Source organism: Hylobates moloch, unplaced genomic scaffold, assembly GCF_009828535.3.
Source record: "Hylobates moloch isolate HMO894 unplaced genomic scaffold, HMol_V3 SCAFFOLD_8, whole genome shotgun sequence".
Classification (NCBI taxonomy): domain Eukaryota; kingdom Metazoa; phylum Chordata; class Mammalia; order Primates; family Hylobatidae; genus Hylobates; species Hylobates moloch.
Genome location: NW_026652283.1, coordinates 63,128,258 through 63,146,594, shown reverse-complemented (window position 1 = coordinate 63,146,594; position 18,337 = coordinate 63,128,258). Strand labels below are relative to the sequence as shown.

Below are 18,337 nucleotides of genomic sequence, written 5' to 3'. Positions count from 1 at the left end.
ATGTGACTTGAGTTTTGGCAGCATGGTGTTGAAAATCTCTGGGACCTTCATGGGCTCTGCAGAGCTCAGGCCTTAGGGTGATAGTTTGATGGAGGTGTCAGCACAGTTGGTATTCCATTCAGTTTCACATATACATCACTCCTGACTGGGCTGGGTGGGGGCAGCAGGAGAGGAGCATACTATACTCTGACTGCTATGGACACCCTGGACAATTATCTCACCAGGCTACCTTCAGGGGAACTCAAAACCAAGGAAGGATCTTGACAGGTAAAAATGGAGTTGTGATTCTTCAAAGGTCCCTAAGATCTCAGGGTCCTAGAACTCAAGTTTGAGTGAAACATTTTCAGGGATCTTTCTGAACTGTTTCCTGTTCTTGGGTTCTCAGGGAGTGAGCCCCAGGCTAATGTTAGCTTGGGTTGATGGCATTGTAGCACTAGTCCTGATCTAGGCTGAGGCTTCTGAAGCCTGCCTTTGCAACAGCATGGAGCCTTGAGTGAATGCTGTTAGAAATTACTTGCTGCTTCAAGGAGAGTGCATGATAAAACAAATCCCTGTAATGTGGTTCAAACATAGTTTCCTCTCTATAACTCTACATTTGTGTTCATGTATATATGTTAGGAGAGAAGGAACCAGGGGATAATTGGTCTACTAGATTATTAAACTAGATGAGCGAGCATAATATTGTCAAAGACAAATAAGGTACAAAACCATCTACTCTTCTTCCTTTATCTCTAGAGAAGTCCAAAGAACATGGGCAGGGCTAAGATTTTCCTTGACAAACAGGCATCAAGGAGCATGCAAGTAATGTCTCTCTGACAGTTCAGGTCTTGTCCCAGATTTAGAGGCAACAGCCAAGCATGAATTGCTGGGATTCTTGACATATGAACTTGAGAGCACTAATGGCCACATTTGCACATGCAAAGTGGCATTTGGCTATAGGACTTTGATAAAGATGTGAGCAAATGAAGCAATATCTCACTATAGATATACCGTAAAAAAAAGTCTTAACTGGGACTCCTACAGTGAATTTGGCTTCTTTTCATCATTGTTTTCTATTCCAGATGATCAGCTGAACTCAGAAGAAAAAAAGAAGAGAAAGCAGCGAAGGAATAGGACAACCTTCAATAGCAGCCAGCTGCAGGCTTTGGAGCGTGTCTTTGAGCGGACACACTATCCTGATGCTTTTGTGCGAGAAGACCTTGCCCGCCGGGTGAACCTCACCGAGGCCAGAGTGCAGGTAACTCAAACTGCGGGAGGCTGGCACCAAGTAGTACCCTCCTCAGAGGCACATTTCTGAAGACTGTTTTGAAAACACAAATTATAGCCCAGCGCAGTAGCTCATGCCTGCAATCCCAGCATGTTGGGAGGTTGAGGCAAGCACATTGCTTGAGCTCAGGAATTCGAAACCAGCCTGGGCAACATGGTGAGACCTCATCTCTACCAAAAATACAAAATAAATGAATAAATAGCCAAGCATGGTGGTGCGTGCCTGTGGTCCCAGCTTCTTGGAAGGCTGAGGTGGGAGAATTGCTTGAGCCTGCGGGGGTGGAGGTTGCAGTGAGCTGAGATCGTGCCATTGTACCCCAGCCTGGGTGACAGAGTGAGACCCCATCTCAAAAATAAGTAAACAAATAAACAAACAAATAATACACAAGTTATAGGCTTCAGATGGGAGCTGGTACTCTTAAGGGTTACAAATGTTCAGCATGAGGATAGAATCCTGTTTCCAGCTGTGTTTCTTTGGGCAGCAAGTAATTTTTAAAATAAAATTGAATGCCTTCAGGTAGGGCAGAATAATCCTTGCTACAGGTTCCTCCCCCAGCACCCCTTTCTTTCTGACACTTCCAGATTTATGTGATATACATTGTCCATCTGAGTATTTTACTCTGCACCCTTAGATTTCAATTTGATCTCGAAGTGGTTAAAGAGATGAATTATCTGTCCCCTACCTCAGCTCTCCTCCCCAGTCTTTAAGAAACTTGTTGTAAGTACACATGAGTATGAGCACTGATGGAGTGGGAAATGAATACTTAGGAACTGAGTTAAGAGCACACTCAAGTGGATGATTTTATTTACCTTCAGTGTTTCTGTGAACTGAAAGAAGGTAAGAGCATGAATGGCAGGAAAAAGAGAATAGCCATTCTTTCTAACATTAGTGCCGTGACACACCAACTGCAAGCCAGACATCTAGAACATGATACAACCTGTGATTAACAGTCGTAACAATATATAATACTAACACTACTGGAGCCCTTATATGGCAAGTAGTGTTCTTTGCATAAGTAATTTATTTCATCCTCACACCAATTCAGTGATGTGGATAGTATTCTTCATTTTGCATATGAGAAAACTGAAACACAGAGAGGTCAAAGTATTTTGCACAACATCACACAGCTAGGAAGTGTCTGAAATAGGATTTGAATGCAGATATGCAGATCCAGAGTTCATACTTTTAATTACCACTCCCCCTGCACCCCCCAAAAAAAACTGAATGAATAAGAGTCTCCTGGCTAAACGCCTTTTCAAGTAGTGCTTTGTTGTGTCTCTGCTGAAAGATCTTGTCTTCCATATTGCCAGTAGCAAGATGCTGTTTTGATAAGGTGGGTAGGTCCAATCTGTCTTGTCTTCCTTACAAAATTATTGTTTGTATATCTATGTTCAGTCTGAGTGTTAATAATTTCTTTCTGCAAATGATAACCCTCTTGAACAGCCAGAACTTGAGCTAGACCCCAGGGTAGATTCCTAGCCCATTGATTAGGGCCTAAGTCTATGGAGGAGGCACAGTACACAGTGGGAGACCACTGTGGAGTTGCTGCAGAGATCCTGGTGCTCTCTTCAGCCTGAAGAGAAAGTGTGAACGTTTTCCCATGGAGAAACATGGACCTCACCAAGAAGTACTCCCCAAGAGAAAAAAGAAAAATGTCAGTGACAAAAGAAGAAAGTTGTGGGAGCCTGTGGGGCCTCTGAGGGTAGGTTAGGAGGAAGTGTGAGTGCAGGTGCCCCTTTGGGCTCAAGTGAGAGTGACCCATAGGGACAACACTCAGTTTTGCTTTCCCATTCGCCATCCAGTGCAGATTATGCAATTTGTCTTCCCACACCCTATTCCCCCACACCACTTACCGCAAATCTCTAACTCTGCTGTTAAATCTTTCCTCTCTCCTCAAAAACCCCATGTCTTTTATGCCATGCCTCAGCTTGCAGTGGTGTAATGAATACTTTTAGTCCAGTAACCCACAGCACACTAATGTGCTACTTTGGCTACGGTGATCTAAATTTTAAATAAGGAAACCTGCAGAGGGCAATGGTGGACATTTCAAAAAAAAAAAAAATGAAAAAACCAATTTTAGGGTTGGGGGACTGTCTTGCCCCTATCATGACAGGGAAATACCTTTTTTTATATGTTGGAACTATTTTTTATTTTTTCTTTTCCCACCTTGCTATGATTTAGTGACTTTTAGAGCAGCGAACATTTCCTAAGTGAGCAGGGCAGAGTTCTCCCTTCATGACTTTATTCTTCCCCCATGAAAGCCTACCTTTTCCCAGTCTGAACCAATCCCTTCTGATTCTGGGCTTCTTTGTATTTATGACATTTATCATAACATGAAATGTATTATATTGAGTTGTATCTGGGCCAACTTCCCCCACAGGACTGAAGAGGCCTCTTGGATGGAGGCCATGTTTTATTCATCTTTGCAAAATTTATTTTTTTCTTTTTCCTCTTTTTTTCTCATACACTTATCAAGCACATATTATACTCTTGAACCCGGTTTTGTTTTGCTGGGGATGAATAAGATACTGACCCTCTCCTTAAGGATGTTTGGACTGGGGCGGAGAAGATAGATGTACAAACCATACACTTATGATATCATAATATGATTCCTACATCAGTGGAATGTACAATAATTAGTGATAGACCAGAGGAAGGAATGATCTAATCTGCCTGGGGGAAAAGGGAGAGAATTTATGTTTATTAGGCACTAATTTTGGGCTGACTCTCAAAACTATCCTGTAAGTAGATATTGTTATCTCCAATTGATTAGGAGACAAAGGAGCAGAGAAATTAAACAACTCCTAGGACAAATCTTGAAAGTAGTGTAGCCAGTATGAATTTTAAATCATGTTCAATGTTAAAGTTGAACTTTGAAAAAAATATATGGGCTTTGATACCTGGACAAAGCGGGGAAGAATATAATAGGCAAAGGAAATATCCGGTGTGAATATTTTTAGGTAGGAAATAGCCTAACACATTTAGGAGTCCACAGGTAATTTTGAGCACAGGGTAGGAGCTGGAGCCATAGAGGGCCAGTGTATGAGGTTAGAGTGATGTGGTTTGTGGCTGGATTGATGGACAAAGAGCTAATTCCTGAACAGCCCTAGTTCTATGGTTAAGAAGTTTTTATTTTATTCTGTGAGTAATGGGGAGCCAGTAGATGATATAAAACAAGGCACTAATGTGATTATATTAACATTTAAGATGATAGCTCTAAGAGCAATGTGAAGGCACATTAGAAACAGAAGAGCCAGGAGTCTGGGAAGCCAAGTCTAGATTCCACCTTGGCCAATTTCCACCCAGGCCCTTCATGCTGCACAGCTCTACAGGGCACTGATCACATGGTAATTTATGTGTATGTTGTCCCCTCGAGCTGTACAACTGCTCACTTCACAAAAAGAATTCTCTTCTCCCATACCTTGTTATACATTTCTATAATTGCACTTAAAATACTTGTTTTGTAGTTTTTCAAATTTACATGTCTTCATTTAGTAGGTTTTGATCTGCTTAAAAGCAGAGAATAAGTTTCTCATCTCTCTCTTTCCAGCATTTAGTACAGGGCCTGGACCATAGCAGGCACTCCATAAAGATGTATTGAATGAATAAATGAATGAGTAGAATTCCATAGCACTCTAGAAGAGTTTTATGATCATGAATTGGATGTCCTTGAGTTCAGAAACTCAGCCTTTTATTATTTATGTGAATTTCAACAGATTACAGTCATACAATGCTTAACAATGGGGATCTGTTCTGAGAACTGCATTTTTAGGTGATTTTGTCATTGTGCAAACATCATGTAGTCTACTTACACAAATCTAGATGGTATAACTGACTGCACACCTAGGCTATAGGGTATAGCTTATTGCTCTTAGGTCACAAGCCTGTACAGCATATTACTCTACTGAATAGTGTAGGCAATTGTAATACCATGGTAAGTATTTGCATATCTAATCATATCAAACAGCAAAAATTTGGTATTATAATTTAATGAGACCACCACTGTATATGAGGTCCATAATTATGTGGTGCATGACTGTATTTAATCTCATTGAAATTGCTTCCTCAACTGTAAAATAGAAATAATAAAACCTAATATGTGGAATTGTCATGTTGACTAGAAATAATGTATGTAGTGTGCTTATATAAGTTCCTAGCCCTAGTAACACTTAACAAACTGTATTGTTTGCCCACTTTTTCATGAGATTGTTTGCTTTTTTCTCATAAATTTGTTTAAGCTCCTTGCAGATTCTGGATATTAGACCTTTGTCAGATGGACAGATTACAAAAATCTTCTCCCATTCTGTGGGTTGCCTGTTCACTCTGATGATAGTTTATTTTTCTGTGCAGAAGCTCTTTAATTAGATCCCATTTGTCAATTTTTGCTTCTGTTGAAATTGTTTTTGACGTTTTCATCATGAAATCTTTGCCCATGCCTATGTCTTGAATGATATTGCCTGTATTTTCTTGTAGAGTTTTTATAGTTTGGGGTTTTATACTTAAGTTTTTAATTTATCTTGAGTTAATTTTTGTATATGGTGTAATGAACAGGTCCAGTTTCAGTTTTCTGCATATGGCTAGCCAGTTCTCCAAGCACCATTTATTAAATAGGAAATCCTTTCCCCACAGCTTGTTTTTGTCAGGTTTGATGAATATCAGATGGTCGTAAATGTACAGTCTTTTCTGAGTTCTCTATTCTGTTCCATTGGTCTGTGTGTGTGCTTTTGTACTAATACCATGCTGTTTTGGTTACTGTAGCCTTGTAGTATAGTTTGAAGTCAGATAGTGTGATGCCTTCAGCTTTGTTCTTTTTGCTGAGGATTGTCTTGGCCATATGGGCTCTTTTTCATTCCATATAAATTTTAAAGTAGATTTTTCTAGTTCTGTGAACAATGTGAATGGTAATTTAATGGGAATAGCATTAGATCTAGAAATTACTTTGGCTGTATAGCCATTTTTGTGATATTGATTCTTCCTATCTATGAGCATAGAATGTTTTTCCATTTGTTTGTGTCCTCTCTGATTTCCTTGAGCAATGGTTTTTAGTTCTCCTTGAAGAGGTGCTTTACTTCTCTTGTTAGCTGTATTCCCAGGTTTTTTATTCTCTTTGTAGCAATTGTGAATGGGAGTTCATTCATGATTTGGCTCTCTGCTTTTCTGTTGTAGGTATATAGGAATACTTGTGATTTTTGCATACTGATTTGGCACCCTGAGACTTTGCTGAAGTTGCTTATCAGCTTAAGAAGTTTTTGGGGTGAGACGATAGGGTTTTCTAGATACAGGATCATGTCATTTGCAAACAAAGACAGTTTGACTTACGTAGCAAACCTGCACATCCTGCACACCTATCCTAGAACTTGTAAAATAAAATAAAAATAAATAAAATTAAATGATAGGTTTATTATTACTTGTAGCAAATGCTGTCAGTGCTGTCAATTTCCCTTGAACCCTACAATTAGGTGTAGTCTGGTCAGCTTCCAACTTTCAGTGCCTGCATTTCTGTGCCAGCAGTTTCTTTCTAGAACTTCAGGAGAGTGCCCTGCCTTCAGCATTCCAGAAGTGCTGGAACATTAATAGCCAATGACTGACAGGATCCAGTGTACACACACCCAGCTCTATCACCCCCGAGAGGGATAACTCTGAAATGTGTGTTCTACATTAGTCTTAGTCTTCAGGGTCTCTGCAGGATTGAGCTACCACAGAGATAGCTGGTTTAGTAGTACACCCTTTAGTGGTTGCCTTTTCTTCTCTGTTACTTCCTTGCTCCCCAAATGGTGTTCCTTGCACCTCCCAAATAAAACTTCTTAAATCTTTGTTGGAACATCTACTTTTGGGAGATGGGGAGTTTTCTTAAAATATAATTATAATGAAAGCAGATGAAATTTTCACATTTTGAAGAATTTTGAAAAAGCTTTTAGAAAAGTCATTATTTCTGTGGCAGAAGTCTAATGAGATTTTTCTTCACTTTTCTTGATTACAATTGTAACAGGGATTTTAACCCACATTTTGCGTCCCGTGGGTAAGTCACAGATGCCATCTCTGGAGATGTGATTACTGGAGAATTTCATGGTCTTGTTGTAATAGTCTTGACCTTTAAGAATGGCCCTCGTGAGGGAAGGCATATGGCATGTTTCTATTCTTTTATGGAGAATTCCATAGCCATCTTATATCTTCTTTGGGAAGGCATTATGTAGTAAAATCAAGCAGAATTTCATTCATGTAACCCCTTCTTCTTTGTTTTTCCTCTTTTTCCTTATGCCTTCTCGCCTCCTAACAATCCTCCAGGTGTGGTTTCAGAACCGAAGAGCCAAGTTCCGCAGGAATGAGAGAGCCATGCTAGCCAATAAAAACGCTTCCCTCCTCAAATCCTACTCAGGAGACGTGACTGCTGTGGAGCAGCCCATCGTACCTCGTCCTGCTCCAAGACCCACCGATTATCTCTCCTGGGGGACAGCGTCTCCATACAGGTGAATGACTGGCCCACTCTCCCTTGCTCCACTTCCACATGTTTCTCAGCGGTCGGTCATGTTTCAAGCTGCTTGTGCAGCTCACCAACATTTCTTACTGGGTTAATCTCTTCAGAGACATTCAACTTGCTGACATCCCCACATTTTCCCAGGAGATTATTAGCTGCCCCAGGAGCAGGGTTTGAGGCAGAAGTGAGAGGGGCAGGCTATCTCAGCAATCTCCTCTTGGACTCAGGAACTCTTGCAAAGGTTTCAAAGATGAGGAAGAATCTAAAAGAAAAGATCATTAAGCTGTGCCCAGTGTTCCTCTTGCAACAATTCTGGAACAAAACTTTACCGTTTCCAAATTTAAGCTAAATTCGTTGTATTATGCACATGTAGGGACTTAACTTGTAAAGCTCCAAGTATAGGGCCAAAGGCAAACTTTGCAGTAAAACTGACTTTGAATTAAAAAAAAGAAGAAGGAAGGAAGGAAGAAAGAAAGGAAAGAAGGAAGGAAGGAGAGAGACAGAGAGGGACTATGACAGAGAGAGAAGGAAAGAAAACCTAAGTTCATTCTGTTTGCTTTCATGGCCAAGGTTCTTTGTTAGTAGGTGTGAATTTCTTATAATGCCAAATGCCTTCCTAATCTATTGTTAATTCTTGTCTACATGTCTGAAAGTTTCTCTGGGGATCAGTTTGTGTGTATTTGTGTGTGTGTGTGTGTGTGTGTGTGTGTGTGTGTCTGTGTTTGTTTCTTTTAAATAAAAAAGGAATGTATAATTTACACTAAACTTTTATATTAAAAAGTTGAACATTTTTAAAGAAACAAATAACAGAGTACTATTTCAATCTCATAAAGAGGCTTTTAACCTCCAATTATTATGCTGTTCAGAAAATATAGGCTGCCAGAAGGGAAGCTGAGACACAAGTTCCTAACCCATTGGATTAGTCTAGAGTGCCTTTCTTTGAAAATATACCTGAGTACTCTGAGAAACCAGGCCAAGCCAACGTGTTCTCCCTAGCTGATTTCAGTGGAGGAAGAACAATGCACAAATTCATTTATTATGCTTTTGTTTACCTTTTTATTGCCAAGGTTAATTATTGGTTTAAGGAGAGGTTTTAAATGAAATATAGGAGATTATGTCTCAGATGAAACTGAATTTCTGACATGAAATGCTACATTTTTGAAATGCAAGTGTTTTTCAAAGGTTCGTAGCTTTAATCAAAGCAAAAAGCCTCATCTAAAAGTTTCTTTCTGTTCCAAATCAGTTCCTTTAGAGAAACATGGTAAATGCATTTGGAAATTTGTTTTAATCCCCCTGTTATAAAATTAGCCTGAATTCTTTTGGTCTTAGCACATAGAGACCCTACGTCTAGGAAAGTCTTATTCTGGGCCCTATTGCACTCAGATGTGGTGTGCCTTGCTGATCTTGAAACATTAGTTATATCTGTGTGCCCTATTTTAAATTTAAAGTCCTCTGCTATAAGATTTACTACAAATACATTTTTTGAAGACCGTTGTAAAATCACATATTCTCTAATATTTTAAATAAATGAAAGGCTGCTTTATTTCTCTTATAAATATTGGTATAAGAGAAATTTAGTTTATTCATGAACACGCTAAATGGCTTGGAAAATGGGTGTGGTTCAAAGCCTGATGCTTCAAGATCTCTGGTTTGAATTTGGTCACAACCAGGAAGTATTGCCCCTGTTTCTGTCTGGGTCCTCCATAGGAACTTTTCATACCAGCCATAAACAATCCAGATGGCTGCCACGTGGTCCTTACCGGTGAGAGGCTTCACACAGCACGCTGCATGAATGGGGATGAAATCATTCCTGAATTAATATAGGGTTATATTACTTGGACCTCAGCCATTTCAGCCTCAGTGTCTGCATCATATGTGTTTAGTATATGGACATCTAACTGAAATTATTAACATGGCAATTTATGCGTGCCTTTTTTGGAAATATTCTATTTTAATGGAAAGAATTATGTAGAAATACTGGATACATTTTTAAAAACATCCATAATTCACCATCTTGACATAACTAGTATATTCATTTTTGTGATTAGAGTTCAATATTTTATATAGATGTAGCCTTAGTGTATATATTATTTTGTATTCTGCTCTTTTCACTCAAAATCATATAACCTAGTACGTTTTACTCATTTCTTGGTATGCTTTTATATCATTTCTCTCTTAGAAATTGGATTTGTAAAAATTAATTTAAAAAATCATAAAATCTGTTCATATTCTGTATGAAGAATAAATTAATCTTCAGATATAAGCAGAAAAGTGATGTTAAAACAATAATTTAATCAATAATAATGTTTTTTGATCCAATGTTGACTGAAGTGTTTATATTTTGGTTAATTTCTAAAAGTAGCAAAAAGCTATTCTGTTATTTGGAGAATTTTCTGCTATGTTTAGAACCAAACTATGTTATGACTTCACATTTTGAAGCTTGATAGGAAATATTGTTAAGGAAATAAAAAAGAAAAACAAGTGATCCAAAGCAAAGGAAATGATAGACCTTTTGTGTTATGAAAAATTAACTCACTGTTCTTGTTGGTACTATTATGTCAAGTTAGTTATCTCACATGTGACACTCATTAAAAGGCATTTCTCTTGGTTAATTCTTGGAACACTCTTGTGTGATAGCTCTGTCTTGCTGTGCTTCCAAAGAAGAGACTAAACACTTGCCCAAATTTAAGTCTTCAGCAAGGAGAATTAGAACTATTGCTTGTGATCCCTGTTTTTATCCAACATGTTAAGCCACACGACTATATTTTCATTCAAATGAAACCTTGCATTGTATCGAAAGTAGTAAAAAAGTATAAGATTGGAAAACTATCTAAAATCCCCTTTTTATGCAAGAGCTATCTCAGATCAGTGAGGCATGCCTGCAGCTGAAGTCCACACTCTGTGGGGTGTGGGCATCCCATTGGACTGATAGATGTGGCTTGGTCATATACAAGCCAGGGACAGTGAGCAGACAGTTTTGCCAGAAATGATAGTTTGCTGACTTCCACAGTTATCCCCTGTAAAAAGAAAGGAGAAAACCAAAGCATAAAAGCAGTTATTTGCATATGGTCAGAATTTTGGGTTCGAAATAGCCAACATACTTTTTTCTGGGTGTCTTTTACATCCAGAGTGATGGATATGTAATTTATTGTTTAAACTGGGACATTTTTTAGAGTTAGAGGGGAGCATTATTAATAATTATACTAGGACAACAGGTATAAGCCAGGATTGTCCCTAGCAAACTGCGACATATAGTTTGCTCTAATTATAGCTTGTCATGACCTCACTCATTCCCTTGAGCATGTTAGAGGTGATGACATTAGGCAGGCAACTGAGTCACCAGAGGGACAAAGCATTCCCTAACACGGACACTGTTGTCCTGGCAGGTGTCTTCTTTATCCATCCGTGGCCAGCTAAAGGAAGCTTGTTTTTGGCACACACACCCATTGCTTAACTCAGAACTATTTTTCTTAGGCAACTTGTAAGAGTGAAAGCACGCACAAGCACCAGAATTATTCAGACTCACTAATCTTGCAGTGCTTTGCTTCTTGGGTAGGAGCGATCAACCAAGTCCTGAACTTTTGACTGTTATTTGAGGTGAAGTACCCAAGAAACATTTTCCCAGAGACATCCTTTCCTAGGTGAAGTGGGTAGCAAATGGCCTGGTTTTGCATTATTGATCTGAAGTGCCATTTGCAGAGGGAGGGCTGGGCTTAAAAGAAAGCTAGTGATGAGTGAAAGAGAGGCCAACTATCCTTGTCCACAGCTTCCCTCCCCATCCTTCTCCTCCCCTCATTTGATCGTGGTCATGGTGCTGCCTGACATCTGCTGAACGCATTTGGCTTATTTCTCCCTTTCACACTTTCAAAAATAGATCCTCGTCCCTCCCAAGATGTTGTTTACACGAGGGACTTCATAACGGATTCTAACGGAAGACACTGAAAAGGTAACTTGTCAGAGGGGGAAGAGGGCGGCTGCTTGGGGTAGGGTTTAAGTGGGAATTCAGAGTGTTTAAGAAAGTGGGGGGTGCAGTTCTAGAAATTTCAGCAGTGAAGTCCTCCAGTGAGGAATATTATTATTGGGAACCAGAGCTGCAAGAAAGCATGTCCACGAAATGAAGCATAGTATGATACTAGTCTAGAGCAGGGCTCTTCAGAGATTGCTGTGCACAGGAAACATCTGGGATCGCGTGCCTGTGCAAACTCTGATTCACTAAGTCCAGGGTGGAGCTTGGATTCTGTATCTCTAACTTGCTTCTAGGTGATGCTGATGCTGCTGACACTTGGTACACATTTTGAATAGCGAGACTTTGTAGGTTACGGGACAGGGTTCGGCAAGAAATACGTTCTTGTCCTGGCTTCTGCTGCTCCTCAGGCCAGTCAGATCATTGCTCTCTTATGTAGCTTTGTATCTAACATGAAGCTAGCAATAGTTTCCCTATTGCTTATTTCACAGGGGTGTTTGGAACCTATTGATAAGCAATGTGCACTTCAAACAAAGTCTTGCAACAATAGAAAGATACAAGAGGCTTTATATATAAAAGTATTTCTAAAATGAAAAGTTAAAAATAGCAGAAAGATCACTGAACATACAGTACAAACGGAAAGCTTACCAATGAAATGTGCAAGTGTGTTCACTTTGAGATAAATATACGTATTAGAAAATCAACTTCTGAATTTCAAAACAGAAGTTAGAAGTTAGTTATTTAAATCACAAAAGATCCCTTTCCAAAGAATTTACCAGATCTCTTTTTAAAAGTAAATTTCCCTAGGAAAACTGGTATTACATTTTATCAGGTGAAGCAAGTATGCCTCCATTGTTCTTGCACTGACAAAAGAACAAACCAGAGACTTTCTGCAACTTCTATGCATCACAGTCTTGAACACTGTAACCCCTACAGTCTTTAAAAAATCCTGAGCTGGTGAAACCCAAGGATTTCAGGAAAACTCATAGACTTCTCGGCTTACAGATTTGTCTTTAGGGTGAAATAGTAAACATCATGTCATCATTTGTTTAAAGGGCCAAATAGAAAACAAAGAGTTAAAAATAGAGTCAGGTATTATTTTTTTCCCAAGCTATCAATTGTTTTGTGATTTGTGGGACTTAACATTATAGGTGTTTAGAAAGCAGACGGGCAGTTGTCCATATGTTTCCTGGCTTTAAAATTGTAGTACGAATAGTATTTTCCCTATGTCCTCAATGTTTGACAGTCATTTTAACACATTTCTTTTTCCTCACAACTTTCAGCGTAGGTTGAAATGATAAAAAATGATTTGTCCCAGTGAAAACAGTACTCCACCTCTGCTGGTGGTTAGCATTCTGCTATCTATGGCTGTGTTGCATCTGTTAGGAATCTCCAAATAAGGAAATGGAAACATTTGAAGCTGATTTAAATGTGTCAGCTCTGTGTAAGTCTCAGTGCAGATTAGCTGAATCAACAGATGGGGTGCAAGCATTTATTATTAATCTCTAATTTCTCAGTGCACTTTATTCAGTAATTTGGTTTCTTGGTCACTGACACAAAGAACTTAACTAAAACTAACTAAAAATGGGGCTTTAGCCAAAGCCTAAAAACTCAGTCCCAGAACTTATGTCTGTACCCGGCTTCCAAGAATAAGTGGGTTTTACTTAGAAGGCAAGGCCAACAGGCAGGATCTCTGGTTGTTGTTAAGCAGGCTTCTGGTTGTTGTCATGTGCTTAAACTGTACAAATCACTTAGTTTCAATCTCACCATTTTACCCGAGCAAGCTTAATCCTGTATAGGAAGGACTGGTCATTTTACATGCTCTGAATGGCCCTATAAATTGGTTGAAAACAGTTAATTACCCTCTTTGGACTTTTAAGAAAACATTTCAGCATTCTCTTTCTTTTCCTAAAGCAGAACTTCAGAAGTTTCCATGACACGGAAAGCAGATGGTCACAAACAATTTCATATTGGCAGCCACTCAAGGCTCTCTTGCATCTGTTGACACTTTAGGAGGCGGGTCCTCTCCATCTTACTTCTAATGCCATTTTTGAAGAATGACTAAGCTACTCTTAGAGTACTCACTCACTAATTCTGTCTTTTCTGACTTGTAATACAAGTTTTGCTTTTCACTGGTATATCCAAGGACTGCTCACTGCTTGCTTATATGGCACCCTTAGCTTAAATTGAGAAGCTAGAGGCCGGGCGCGGTGGCTCACCCTTGTAATCCCAGCACTTTGGGAGGCCGAGATGGGCGGATCATGAGGTCAGGAGATCGAGACCACCGTGAAACCCCATCTCTACTAAAAATACAAAAAATTAGCCAGGTGTGGTGGCAGGCGCCTGTAGTCCCAGCTACTCAGAGAGGCTGAGGCAGGAGAATGGCGTGAACCTGGGAGGCGGAGCTTGCAGTGAGCCGAGATTGCGCCACTGCACTCCAGCCTGGGCAACAGAGCCAGACTCTGTCTCAAAAAAAAAAAAAAAAATTGAGAAGCTAGATCCATGTCAAACTACTAGAAAACAGACTTACAATTATTTAGTATGTGTACAAAATATTATTGGAATCCCTATTTGTAGGATTACATATTCTAAAAATTTGTTAAGAGGCAGTGAAATAAGATGGCTTCGGTTCTTTTATCCTACTTCTTATGGCTATGGAATGCTGGAACAAGTTAAATCAATTTTGAAAGTTTATACATTTCCTAAGCATTTATCAAGTGAAAATGTTATCATCTATCAAGCTCCTAGGGAATTGCAAAATTCATTCATTAAAAACAACTACTTTTTAATCCACTAATTGGAGGGATACCTATAAGGCATTGTCACAGACTTGCCTCTGGTTGTGTTCTTATACAATGCCACCATATAATCAGATGAGGACACTGTTCTTTACTGTGGAAAAGCAGGCTGCCATTTATGTGAAAAATGTGCCAGTGAATATCCAATCTCCTGTGCAACAGATGATCTGAATTCCCATTAATTTGTTTGCGAGATAGAAAGTGCATTAACATTCATCTCATTTGGGATATTACTGTCTTGCCTACATTTGAGAGAGAAACTCAGTATTTCCAAGAAATGTGTTACCCTACTAAGTCCTCAGACTAGAATATCAGGTGGTAAAGCTAGTTGACTCTGAAATCATTACAACAAAAATCGTTATGCAATAGACAACTTGTAATCATTATTATAGGAGACATTTCTGGGAAATAACAATAGTGTCTTCAGTAAACTAAAATAATCTCCTCAAGGTTCTAATCTCCCTTTTTGGCTAAAGAGATGGAATACAACTTTGATTATCTAAGAAAGGGCACATTTCTGTTAAATAAGACTTTGCTTGTCCAGAATCTCAAAAAACACATCTTTCAGTAAATTAGACCAAGTACTTAAAAGCACAATATTCTATGACAATCTACAATTTGGCATGAGAAAATTTTTCTTTATACTCTCTCATAAGTTTTAGCTTTCTGTTTTCAGAAGCCATTCAAATTGGTTCTCAATACTTAGCAAATAATACAGACAACTCCTAATTCCAGCTTCTCTTCTATGTGTTTACAATTTTACTAATTGTGCATCATCTTTAGGGCTTAATTTTCTCACAGAAACCTGATTAAGAAAGGTTGACTTGGTTGATTTTATAATAATCTATGACTTAGGTACATTTCCCAAATCCAATAATCTTTTTTTCTCAGATACTTAGATCTTCGGATTCTTGGTATATCCTAGAAATTTTTTGAATATAGGTTTTGTGGGTTTACATACATTTATGGTAAGGTCTTGAATGGAACCATGAACTAAATGATAACACGTATATGGGCTTTGAAAATAAATGACATTTCTTGGTATATTCTAAAAAAAACTTGTCCCACTTTAGTGTATCATTCCGGTCATTTATCTCACTTCTAATTTAAACCTACCTTAACTGGGAACTCTTCTGCTTCTATCCCTTGGTAGGCAGTGGTAGAAGTGATAGTCTAAACTGTACTAATAACTTGTTCAGTTTTTATTGTGAAAGATATTTTTTGATGGATCCAAGTATACACAGTCACCAGCTCCTGCTTCTGTCATGTCCTACTGACTTTGCTCTTTCTATTAAGATAGTAAAATTGGCAGTAAGGACCAGTTCCTATGAATAAAAGCATATTGGTAAGATTTTTTTTTTTTTAAGAAATCATTGCTCACAGCAGAATGACAGAAACCAATGACATCGAGCAGGAATCAATTTAATCATACTATATATAGATATTTCTTAGTTATCTGTCTATTCATTGAACACATGGTACTAGATATGGTGTTATTTCTACCTGAGGAAACAGTTGTGAATAAGGCAAATGTGGTGTCTGATCTATGGAGCTTATAGTTGAAACAGTGATAGATACTAAACAAATTATTGACTAAACTTGAATCAAGTGCTAAAAGCAAAAGTTTAGTGTACTATAAAAGAACCTAGCCTTGTCTAGAGGGTTGAGACCATCTATCACGAAATGATGAGTAACAGTGAAGCAGGCAAAACTGAAACAGAAGAAGGTAGGATCCTTTTGAAACCTTTCTGAGTCTCCTGTGTCAGAACACATACATGTATGTGTGTGTGTGCGCACACACACAGTCACACATACACTTAACCAGGGCTATAAAGATTTTAAATTAAAGATGTATATTTCTGGAAAGACCTAGTGATCTGGGACTTATTATATTTCTTTACTTAATTTTCTTGAGTTAATTATTAGTAACAGAGCTGAAATGAGTTATTGTGAGTTTTGACTCCGTGGTGTCCCAAATAAGTATCAATGATATAGTCTATTTGTGGAGTAGCTTTACATTTCTCTCTTTCTGATCTTGTCACTTGATCTCCAGAACCACAAACTCTTATGTGGCTGACGAAGTTCCACTGGAATGCAGGCAACAGAAGAGCACATGTCATTCCATTTATAAGTCTATCTCATTCCAGCCCTGAGTTGAAAGGGATTTTGCTAATCTTAGAAGCAACTAAAAGCATTTTTATTTAATTAAAATACATATCCTTTTAACTATTTAGTAGAAAGAGTAATTTGCTATTAAGTCTATGAAACCATTTCTTTTTCCTTTAACAGAGATTCATGGATGCAATTAACAGATACCCACCAATGATAAATTTCTGCCTAGCGGTGTTCTTAGGTCCTAATTGTAATCACTGACAATGAAAAACAACTTCAGATTTTTCTCAGCAATGAAGACAGTGAGAAACAGTTACCTCTGAAGTCAAGAATGCTGAAAATGGAGACTTTGATAGTTTATCTAGGAGATTTAAACATTTTCAAAATAACCAACCCAAAAGGCAGTGTGTGCTATTCAAGTTCTTTTGAGGATGTTTTAAAATCAAGGCCAGTGGGTTAGTAACCTCTTGATTCAGCAATGCTTGATGCTATCAACCAGTAAATTAAGAATGGCAGAGAACTTATATTGGGTTGTTTAACTGGTTCTCCAGGCACATTATTTATTATGGTATTTATTATCTAAAATGTGTTACAATTAAGGTCAGTTATCTAGAGTGAAGAAGCAAAATTCCCTTTAGTTTATTTTCATATGCTTGTTTCTATTCCTCACTGCTCCCATAGGCTGGGGAGGTAGGCAGGACAAGAGATTAAATACTGTTTTAATAAGTCAGCTGATGAAACACCTGCTTTTCAACTTGAGCAACTTTCTTCTCTCACCCCAGAAATAAATCATTACTCACTGTATCCACCACAACAAATACCTCTCCCTCCCTTTCCTCACTGTACACCACTTTCTCCTGCTCTTCAAAACATGACCACTCTTCTCTAAGTACCTTAGACGAATGGAAAGCTGGGGCTGTAAGGGACCCTAGAGGTCATCTAGTCCAAGCCATTGCCCCTGCCTGCCCCCATGCTGAGAGTATATCCATCTGGGGCACAGACTTGCAGCTTTGTGAAACTAATGCCTGTTATTCTCCCTGCTCTCTCCTTTGTCCCTACAGCGCCATGGCTACTTATTCTGCCACATGTGCCAACAATAGCCCTGCACAGGGCATCAACATGGCCAACAGCATTGCCAACCTGAGACTGAAGGCCAAGGAATATAGTTTACAGAGGAACCAGGTGCCAACAGTCAACTGAGGAAAAAAAATAATTAAACAGGCCTAAGAAGAAATCAAAAACCATAAGACACCTATCCCGCTCTGTTATTTCTTCATCTGCTGGGGGAAAAAAGTAAATCGCAAACAAACAAACAAAGCAGAACTAAAATATTGGGACCATGGCAGAGAAAAGCAGGAGAGGAGCAAAATGAAAATTAGTTAACAAATGTTCCTCCTCCCTCTGGGATACCACCACCACTTGTTTCTGTGTGTGTTTATTTTGTTTTTCTTTCTATTCATGCTTTGCTTAATATACTCCAGGCTTCTTCAGCTAGGTTCAGCCCACCCACCCCCATGATTATATGAAGTTTTTAAAAAAACTACAGCAGCCAAAGAAACCATATACATATCCAGAATGATTGCCTCTACTCTTCTCATTGACTTGTTTGAACCTCAGTGCCTTACCCTGTCCTCTTCCCAGTTCTCTTTATAGAAGCTCTAGGAGCTTTTGAAAAGCCAAAGTCTTTCTGAAGAATCTGTGCTGGACAGACATAATTCCCT

At 38.7% G+C, this 18,337-nt stretch overlaps 1 protein-coding gene across 2 annotated transcripts in view; it reads left to right on the top strand.

The window, feature by feature from the left end:
• The window catches only part of PRRX1 (paired related homeobox 1), a 73,849-nt gene extending 55,818 nt beyond the window's left edge, over positions 1 to 18,031 (top strand). Inside the window, exons 2-5 of one of the 2 annotated variants that reach the window (XM_032161014.2) lie at positions 1,062 to 1,237; positions 7,553 to 7,734; positions 11,617 to 11,688; positions 17,678 to 17,806. In XM_032161014.2, coding sequence (XP_032016905.1) covers positions 1,062 to 1,237; positions 7,553 to 7,734; positions 11,617 to 11,671 — 413 coding nt within the window. In that variant the 3' untranslated portion in view covers positions 11,672 to 11,688; positions 17,678 to 17,806. Of the gene's footprint in view, positions 1 to 1,061; positions 1,238 to 7,552; positions 7,735 to 11,616; positions 11,689 to 17,677 lie in introns of both variants that reach the window. The other variant, XM_058442828.1, reaches the window with a different exon arrangement.
• Positions 18,032 to 18,337: the final 306 nt, after the last annotated feature.